The following is a 9,643-nucleotide window of genomic DNA, read 5'->3' on the forward strand; positions in this document are numbered from 1 at the left end:
CTTGTTTTGTGTAACACTCCAAGCCCACCATTAGTAGATATTTTTTGTTTTGGCCTGTTACATATCGTTGTTAGCTTCACGATTTTAAAACGCGTTTGGTAAGAAGAGATTTTCAAATTTCTATAACAAAAATGCTTCAATCCTCTCTTCAATCGATGTGGGATCTCATATTTTGCTTCCGTGCTTCTATCTACACTCAATTGTGTCACTCTCACTATTGCATCTCGTCTCACTTTGGCATCACATCAACAACGATACTATTAGTCCAATTGACCAATGACTTCACTCTTGCTAACATGAGCGACTATTCATATACAACCACGAGTTTAGGGTTAGGTCTAAAATGTTCTTAAACCCAACCTAACTCAAACTACGAGTACCCATAGTACCCATAACTTTTATCGATTATTTCTTTGTATATAATCATAGTCTTTAAATTAACAAATAAAAGAAATGGATTCCTTAAAAATATTAATAGTTAAATCATAGACGTCAAAATCTCCAACTATTAGTTAATTTATTATCAAAGAATCATTTTAATCCTCAATTTCAATGATTTTCATTTCTCAAAATAAAAATATTTATTTATTTTGGAGAACTCGATTTCATATATAAATATATAGTTCAATTTACAATATATATAAAACTATCTCCCATATACCGCTTTAATTACTATTATAACTATTGAGTAAGCTATCAACAAGTAGTAAACTCCATGACCTAACAACATTGACAGAAGGTTTTTCATTTCTCTTGTAGATCAGATCCGAACAAGAAAAATAGACCAACAGTCGGTGACATGGGCCTCGACCTCCCTTCGTAAAGGCCATAAGCTTAATCATTATATTTAAAAGAAAATAATTGGGTGAATTAAAAAGACAAAGAAATGTTTAAAAAGTGGGAAAGTGAGGGATTGAACCCAACTTCTCACCTACCATGATTTGAACAAATATATGAATGGTAGAGTTAGGCTTAGGCATCCACCCACCAATTGGAAAATCAATTCCTAATTTACCTACTCTTCACCTATCTTCCAATTATATTTTCAATTTAACTGTCTTTTTTATTTTAAATAATATAAATTACAAATATAAATGTCCACCGAGTGGACGGGAACCGAGTAGGAGAAGCCTTCCCCATCCCCATCTCTATGAAGCAGGGTGAAGCGATGAAGAATGCATGCAGATTGAGTTCCCCGAGAAATTTTTTTCATTTTTTAAAATAAAAATTATATAGTAATAATTTTAATTTAAATAGTACGATTACAGTCTCAAATATTGTAGTATATAAATAATAATATTTATAAAAATTTTCAAACTTCTATTTATTTAACCGGGAAAAATCTCTCCCACTGGCTCTCTCATTTCCATGGACATCTCTAAATACATTTAACTTTTAAATTTGTTAATAAACATTTTAATAACTAGTCGGTTTAAATAATTGAATCGTTGAATGGATTGCTTAACTAGAAAGGCGTGTTAAGGTCAATGTATTAATAATTAATAAAAACAAGTCAAAGATGCTTAATTTCCCTCCACTTTAGTCATTAAAATGCAATTTACTATATCATTAAATTAATAATTTAAAATTTTTCCGTATGAAATAAATATACGGTAAAAGACTGAGAGTAAAAAAATTGAAACTAAAATATTATTCTGTAACGTTCATAACAAACACATTTCTAGCTCACTTTATTGTCAAGATCTAGCATAAAAATCTTTGAAAAAGTACACCGAACGGTCTGAAGACCAATATATTTATGATCAAGTAAGATCAGAACGCATGCATTATGGTATTAAGAAAATTTTAACAATCAAAATTGGAGATGATAATGCAGTTTCATATATGCACCATGAATGATTTACGTTGAACAAGCATCGATGAAAATTCTTAGTTTCAGAGTTAGAATTTTGATGCAGTTATGTATGTGTTGAAAGTGACTCGATAACATGTAACGAAGTACCGGGAATGCTCGATGGGAGTAGGTAGGAGTGAAAACTCTAAAGAAGCAAAGTCCAATAAGCAAACCCCATTGATGTTTTGAATTGCATACCCATTTTTGTTGGTTATATAAAGCCATGAATGAGCAAAGAATACTCACTCCACTTCACTTAAGAGGAAGAACACAAAAAAGCTTCAATGGCTTCCTCAGCAAAGAATTGCATAATTCTTCTAGCTTTGTTCTTGTTCTCCATTTCTTCCTCCTCAGCCTTCCCATGGGGAAAGAAGCAAAAACCCAAGCCTTGTAAGGAGCTTGTTCTTTACTTCCATGACATTATTTACAATGGAAAGAATGCAGGCAATGCCACTTCCGCCATTGTTGCAGCCCCACATGGTGCAAACTTGACCATTTTGGCGCCCCAATTTCACTTCGGAAACATAGCTGTTTTTGACGACCCCATTACTTTGGACAACAACCTTCACTCCAAGCCAGTGGGTCGAGCTCAAGGGCTTTACATTTATGACACCAAAAATACCTTCACGGCTTGGCTTGGTTTCTCATTTTCTTTGAACTACACGGCCTATAAAGGCACCATCAACTTCATTGGAGCTGACCCAATTTTGGTGAAGGCTAGGGATATCTCCGTCGTCGGCGGTACCGGAGACTTCTTCATGCACCGTGGTGTTGCTACCATTGTGACTGATGCTTTCGAAGGAGAGGTCTACTTTCGGCTCCGTGTTGATATTAAATTCTATGAGTGCTGGTGATTTTGAGCTGATATTATTCGCTTTGGTTTTGTTCTTTCTATCCTCGTATTTATGTATGATGTAATGTTCTTGAAAAAGAAAATGTTTTTGGATGAAGTTTCGACTATTGCCAAATGACTGGTTCAATAAAAGTTGTGATAGAAAGATATTGAAAGATTGTTGTTGTGTTATTAGTTATATACTTAACTATTTAAGGACTAACAAAAAGTGGGCTAAGAACTAAAGATTACTTGTTAGGGCTGTAACCTTTGAAAAAATTAAGTTTTCGCCTTCAAACGTTAAATTCTTAATCCAATAAGTCTACCTCGTAAACTTGATCTTCGTATTTAAGAATTATGTGAAGCTCATTTTAGACAAGTTGACGGATTTTAGTAACAGATATTCAAGTGATCGCTCATTTTAGACAAGTTGACGGATTTTAGTAACAGATATTCAAATGATCGAACTATGTTAGAAACTATTAGGCACACAACAAAAAATAAAAAATTTAAAATGACTTAAAAAAATCAAGACCTCTCATCTTACAAAATACATCTTCATAGTAAATAATATTACATTTTTGTTAATTGTTGAAGAGGTAAAGAAAAACCGCTAATAATCTCCATTCATTCTTCATTACAAGTAAGCAAATCACTAGTCTAGCATGTACATAAACATTACATGATTAAGAAGAAAAGTTTCTTTTGGCTTGAAATCAACCATTAAGAAGCTCACCTAAAAAAGCTACTCCAAAGCGTTCGTCCACGTATGATATAAATAACTTCACGAGTATACAACATATTGATTGGTAATGGTAAACTACACGTCGATGGAGAATGGGTTTGGTTGCCCCAACGCTTTACTAACTCGTATCAGTAAAAATGCATCTACAGAAGTTGAAGATTCAAAACTTTAGATCACCAAAATGCAAGCTGCTGTTTAAGATGATGGAGGAGTTAGTAGGCTTCTAGGGACAAGGCAGGGCAATAACATTCAACCTTTGGCTTTGATTAGGGAGGAGGAGGAATGTTTGGCTTCAATGCATATGCTAGCCAGATCAATGGTAATCATGAGGTATGAAAATTTTACTGTATAATCAAAAGAATATTTCTTGAGTCTCCATTGGGGACGACCAGTAACGCAAGAGTGATTCCACAGTGAGTCGTCGAGTTGCACTGAGCACTGAGATGAAAAATCGACAACCATCGATCTTGTATTCCTCTAGAGGATTCCTGTGCCCAAAGCTTCTTACATTTACCTGTCAAAATGTTCCACGTAAAACTAGGCTCAACTAAAAAGATGTAGAGAGAAAGAAAAAGGAGCAAAAAGTTGTGAATATACCGCAGAACTGAGTCTGTTCATGTTTATGAGATGATCCCTCCAGAAACAATCTAGAGTCTTCACAAGAACAGCTCTCTGCGTTCAAACAAAAATTCACAGGCATAAGAAAAGGAAGAGCTGAAATTTAATAGAACATTCAGTATCATTTAATTAGATGACATGATTTTAAGAGACTTTCACTTGTTAACGTTAGTCCATTATCCACTGCCACGGAAGTGTTTTTGTCCCAAATGAAAAAAAGCCTTTTACACGGAAAGGAATCAAGAGGTGCACAAAAACTATTGCATGGGTTGATGTATTGTAATGGCCTAAGCCCACCGCTAGCAAATATTGTCCTCTTTGGACTTTTCCTTTCGAACTTTCCCTCAAGGTTTTTAGAACGCGTGCTAGGGAGAGCTATCCACACCGTTGTAAAGAATGCTTCGTTCTCCTCCTCAACCAATGTGGGATTTCACAATTCACCCCCTTTCAGGGCCTAACGTCCTCGCTGGCACTCGTTCCCTTCTCCCATTGATGTGAGACCCCCTAATCTACCCCCCTTCAGGGCCCAACGTCCTTGCTGGCACACCGCCTCGTGTCCACCCCCTTCGGGGATCAGCCTCCTCGCTGGCTCTAATACCATTTGTAACAGCCCAAGTCCACCGCCAATAGATATCGTCCTCTTTAGGCTTTCCCTTTCGGGCTTTCCCTCAAGGTTTTTAAAACGGGTCTGCTAGGGAGAGGTTTCCACACCCTTATAAAGAATGCTTCGTTCTCCTCTCCAACCGATATCAGCCAGAGAGTAATGCAAACACACTACAACTCTCTCCTCCCAAGCCTGGTGAATTCAAAAAAAAAAAATAGCTTGTGTACTCCCCCTTCTGGCTTGACCCCTTTATTGTGAAGCTCTCCTTTGTATTTCACTTCCTTGATTAAAGCTTTTTTTTTTTTAAATTAATAAAAGGAAAAAAAAAAAACCCTTAAATCAAGTATTTTGAAATATGAGAAAGTGAAATTGGTGCAAGAACACTACCTCAATTTCCTTCACATATAAATCATCATAACCAGATTCTTGAATGACATTTAAATACGAAGCAATCATAAAATCCCCAAGGTATTTGCGAAGTAGGTTGACAATCATCCTGTACCTGCCATTTCTGCATTTGAAGTTCATCATTAATGCTATTCTGAAGTAGGATTGAGAATAAAATTTAGAAGGAAAAACTATTTTTTTCTGAAAAAATCTTGGTCGCATACTCACTGTGTCAAATCATCAGAGCAGATTGAAAGCCAGCGTTCCAATGAAGAATTTTTCATGCGAATTCCTCTAAAAGCATTAGGAGGCTTTGGCATTTCAGGAAGGTTGAAATTACAAACATCTGTAGAGATCGTTTGATGAGATTTCATGATGGCTTTTAATAATCCTTCCTCAGTGATTTCTGCGCCCAAGTCTTCAGAAGAACATCTCCGTTGAAGTCACAATATCAATAAGAAAATAAAAAATCAGAGGAATGTTCACAAATTAGTACTCACCCTCCAATATCGTCCCCCCAATTGTCCTAAAATCCTGCACAAGTTTACCCAAACTCCAGCTTCTGGGATGCTGACAAAAGTTCATTTAAAAGATGAATTATTAGATAGCAAAACATAAAATTTGGACAAAGAATTCTATTAATAATAATCACCACACCTTCATTGGATCAACATGATTAAAGACGATCTCATCAACCACAGCTTGCATATACCTATAAACAACTACAATTTAGCGCAAACATTGACAAAAACTGATAAGAAACCAATCTATAATCACTGGAAACTAATGATGTTTTCCCTTTCATCGTGAGTGTGCATGTGCATACTATAGGTTATTCTAGGAGAATTACATGCTACCTTCTCCAACTTCAAATTTGTTATACATAGATGTTATAATGTAATCCAAAGAATAAGGTCCTTGAGAGTTTTTATTTGATTCGAACAAAATCTTAAATTTGAATGCAGACAATTTTCCATTACAGTGACGACAATGATCCCTCCTATGATCCACGCTGACACTACAAAAGGAATAATATAGACCCAACCAGTCAGTAAGCTAACCTAGAACAGTATTTATTAGTAGTCCGTACAGTGAAGATTAAACCTTTTCATTTTCACACTTGGCTCAATGAAAGATCGGTTTTTTTTATAAGTTTGTTTTAAAAAATAACAAGAGCGAGAAAATCCATCCAAGTGTGGAGTTTATTTTCTAGGTGAGTTAGCTGGTTCGACAAGATGACAGCATAGTCATTTACATTTAAAAGTACTCACTGAAATATGTGTTGTGTGCAGCTTTCATTATTGCCCATCAAAATTGACTGTCGAAGGTCATACACATGCTTGCGCTGCACCTGAACAAAGGAAACCGAACATTCAATCAGTCACCAAAAGATTGTCGTATAGTTTCTCAAGCCAATCATATAATCCAATTTCGACTCTAAAGTACTCTTCCGGAAATGAAGCAAAAATCAACAGCAATAGTTGGCTAATTGATGACTATGGCAGAAGGTATTACTTAATATAGGCCCCTTGAAGCCAGTTTTGCATTTCCTATCCTCCAAGGAGTACATGGGCTAATCAGATACTTGACAGAAAAAAATGCCACAAAAACTTAGCCACTCTTACAAACTGACCTCTAACACTTCATCAAACTCAACTAGGCTCTTCCGTATGCCAAAGAAGTACTTCTCTGCATTAATTTGTAGGGCCAAGAGCTAAAAACAATCATTAAAGATTATTAATAACAGAATATTTTGTTTAAACGGGAAGGATGATTAAAAAGATTATAGAAACGGTTACCTGTTTCACAATCGCACTGCCTTCAATTGGAATATCTTCATCGTTAGTTATCCTAGAAATGAGTCTCACAGCCCATTCTGTATCAAAATTAAACTTTTGGAACATCTCATCCTGCAAGCTGTCAAAATTTATAGATCATCAATTAGCTAGAGCAAGCTAAGTTAAAGATATAACGTGCATCTTTTTAGTTTTTTTTATATAAACTATTTCTGCAGCTTAAACCGAATTGTTATTCTAAACTGCTTCTCTCACCACATTAGAAGTTTAGGATCCTCCAGAAGAACAGTCCGCCATATAAAAGACAGCAAAAGATGGCTCCAGAGAGACTTCGAAAATTCACAATTAATCAGGAGATGTGCTTGGGTCTCTAAGCTCTGTTTGCAAATAGAACACCATGCGGGGATAAATTCCAGTGAGGAATCCTTCTTCGTAGCTTGTCATTCGTGTGTTGATGGCTTTGTGAGAGAGATCCCAGAGAATGAATTTTACTTCTTAGGGTAGTATACCTTCCAAATCAGGTAATAAATTGTGGAGAAGTCTCGCTGTTTGTGTGAGAGAGATCAAGAAAAAAGGAGTTTAAGGAGAAAATTCCATTTGGTTCCAATTTCCATAGACATTTGTCCATCCTTTGTGATAAGATGACCGAAGCCAAGCACTGTATCAGTGTAGCATATTCGTCCATCTCCACATCTCTTGGGTTTAATCTTAGCCTAAGGTTCCAAGAACCCAATTCAGCAAGCCAGATTTCTTTTACAGCCCTTTCTTTATTGAGGGAGAACTTAAAAATAAGAGGAAATCTTCGGTAGAGTGGTTCTTCCCCAAGCCACACGTCTTTCAAAAAGGAGATTCTTTCTTACCAATTCTGTCAGTCGGCCAGTCAAGAACAAATGAACAGTAGTTCACAATGGTTTCCATAGGCCTTTGGCGGATGTAAGGGAAAGGTACCCTGGTTTCGTTTTGAGGAGAGAGGTCCCATATATTTTATAAATCACCTTCCTCCATAGGGGTGTTTTTTCATCAGGATATCTCCAAACCCATTTTTCAAGGAGGGCTGTGTTTATTTTGTTAAGACTATATAAACCAAGGCCACCATTATCGAGGGGGAGAAATTTTTTCCAGCTAATGGAGGTACAGCCCCTTAGAATCTCCATTACCTTTCCACAGGAAGTTTCTAATCACTCTTTCAATGACAAGATCACCTTGACCGGCATTTAAAATATCGACATATAATATAATGGACACCAATCAAAAGCTTTAAAAATGACCCTCCATATCTTGGAGGTCAAAGGGCAGTGCATGGGTTTAGGGTTTTCAGCTTTACAAAGAATATACAAATTAGGAGATGAGGCTATCCAGGACATCTCGCAGCCAACAGCAATGTTTAGGCAAGAGACTTCTGCCGTACCAGAAATTTAATCTTTTTGGGTGTGCTTCAATTCTTGTAGGGATCCTTGTTGCACCTAGCTTGCCCTTCATTTAGACATCAGCATAAGGATTTAGTGGTGGAACCCGTTTTCTTATACGGAAAAGCTGGTATTGTTCAAAGTTAGGCTCAATGTGTTCTAAGAATCAATTCACACTGCCATATTTGTACTATAAATAACAAATTTCTTATACTATCACAGAACAACAATAAAAATGGATGAAAAAAAACTGATTAAAACCAGGGATCTTAGTACCAGTCTCAAGCTGAATGCTATCATCCCACTAGATATCATCTATGTATATACAGACTTCAAAGGAGGTGCACATTAATAGGAAAATGGTATTTCCACATGCTTTTTCGTATCATGGGGTAGTATTCTACCTGACCATAAATCGGGTCGATCCAGGGTCTCCTTGTCTTCCTGCTCTCCCTCGAAGCTATAAGATATCAATGAGACCATTTAGATTTAAGATCCAAGTCCAAAATGAATTCTCTTTTCCCACAGGAAAATGGACAAAAATAAAAAGGAACTACGAATTCAAGGATTAGACAATGGTGGTTACCACGGCACAGCAAAAATGTTCTGAGAAGAACCAAAAAACAGTAGCTTCTTTATCATGGTATATACCACTAAGTTTAAAATGTAATTTACAAAGGGGAGTAAAACAATGTACATAAACCAGCATATCTATCTGTTGAGTATAGAATCTCACTTACAAGTTTTGTACCAAAATCATTTTGCTCATAAAAGGTGAAATTTCAGGGGGAAAGCCAACCTGGTTATCAATTCTCCGGGATTCATGTAAAGATGTTCCTATAACGTGAAGACCTCCAAGACTTTTTACTTCAGCCCCTTCTTTCGAACAGTGCAATTCACAATCCTCTAGAACTGACAAATAGGCAAGTGCTATAGTGGGGCCAAGAGGGTATGCTTCAACCTGTTCATCAGCCAGCCTCTGTAACTCTTTAAAATTCATAGACTGGCTCATTTCCACCGACTCCAAAATTAGGGATTTTGCCTCTTTATATGTCCAGTTTCTACCCTCATTTTTGCATACATATTTAGCTGGAATTCACAAGACAAAGCAAAAAAGTTCAGTATATTTGCGTCACTTGTAGTAGATGTGAAATCCTATTTATTTAAAATGATTTCTGAGGCAAAACATTTTAAGAGATACAAACCCATTAAAGCTGTCTTGGCTAGCAAAGCTAATGATGATGGTCCAACATTTACCTTGGACAAAACCTATAAAACAAAATAAATTGGATATGAAATTCATGCAGCAGTTTCACAAAAAAAAAAAAAAAAAAAAAAAAAAAAAAAAAAAAAAAAAAAAAAAAAAAAAAAAAAAAAAAAAAAAAAAAAAAAAAAAAAAA

General features: G+C 36.0%; 2 protein-coding genes across 2 annotated transcripts in view; one reads left to right on the forward strand and one right to left on the reverse strand.

Moving 5' to 3' along the window:
• The first annotated feature begins 2,116 nt into the window (after window positions 1-2,116).
• LOC111483434 (disease resistance response protein 206-like) lies at window positions 2,117-2,863 on the forward strand. Its single transcript, XM_023129657.1, has one exon. It carries the CDS (start codon window positions 2,140-2,142, stop codon window positions 2,707-2,709), a length of 570 nt encoding a protein of 189 aa, XP_022985425.1. The 5' UTR covers window positions 2,117-2,139; the 3' UTR covers window positions 2,710-2,863.
• A 655-nt stretch (window positions 2,864-3,518) lies between these two features.
• The window catches only part of LOC111483391 (protein translocase subunit SECA2, chloroplastic), a 15,771-nt gene continuing 9,646 nt past the window's right edge, over window positions 3,519-9,643 (reverse strand). The window contains exons 20-31 of the mRNA XM_023129587.1: window positions 9,449-9,512; window positions 9,043-9,332; window positions 8,648-8,703; window positions 6,841-6,958; window positions 6,675-6,755; window positions 6,313-6,392; window positions 5,699-5,753; window positions 5,542-5,611; window positions 5,270-5,459; window positions 5,042-5,165; window positions 4,030-4,104; window positions 3,519-3,946 (exon numbers count right to left, since the gene is read on the reverse strand). Coding sequence (XP_022985355.1) covers window positions 3,785-3,946; window positions 4,030-4,104; window positions 5,042-5,165; window positions 5,270-5,459; window positions 5,542-5,611; window positions 5,699-5,753; window positions 6,313-6,392; window positions 6,675-6,755; window positions 6,841-6,958; window positions 8,648-8,703; window positions 9,043-9,332; window positions 9,449-9,512 — 1,365 coding nt within the window. The 3' untranslated portion in view covers window positions 3,519-3,784. The remainder of the gene's footprint in view (window positions 3,947-4,029; window positions 4,105-5,041; window positions 5,166-5,269; window positions 5,460-5,541; window positions 5,612-5,698; window positions 5,754-6,312; window positions 6,393-6,674; window positions 6,756-6,840; window positions 6,959-8,647; window positions 8,704-9,042; window positions 9,333-9,448; window positions 9,513-9,643) is intronic.

Source organism: Cucurbita maxima, unplaced genomic scaffold (genome assembly GCF_002738345.1).
Source record: "Cucurbita maxima cultivar Rimu unplaced genomic scaffold, Cmax_1.0 Cma_Scf00008, whole genome shotgun sequence".
NCBI lineage: Eukaryota > Viridiplantae > Streptophyta > Magnoliopsida > Cucurbitales > Cucurbitaceae > Cucurbita > Cucurbita maxima.

What these genes read in the sequence shown, in the direction of transcription:
- LOC111483434 (XM_023129657.1), top strand. Translation starts at nt 2,140, where the DNA reads ATGGCTTCCTCAGCAAAGAATTGCATAATTCTTCTAGCTTTGTTCTTG.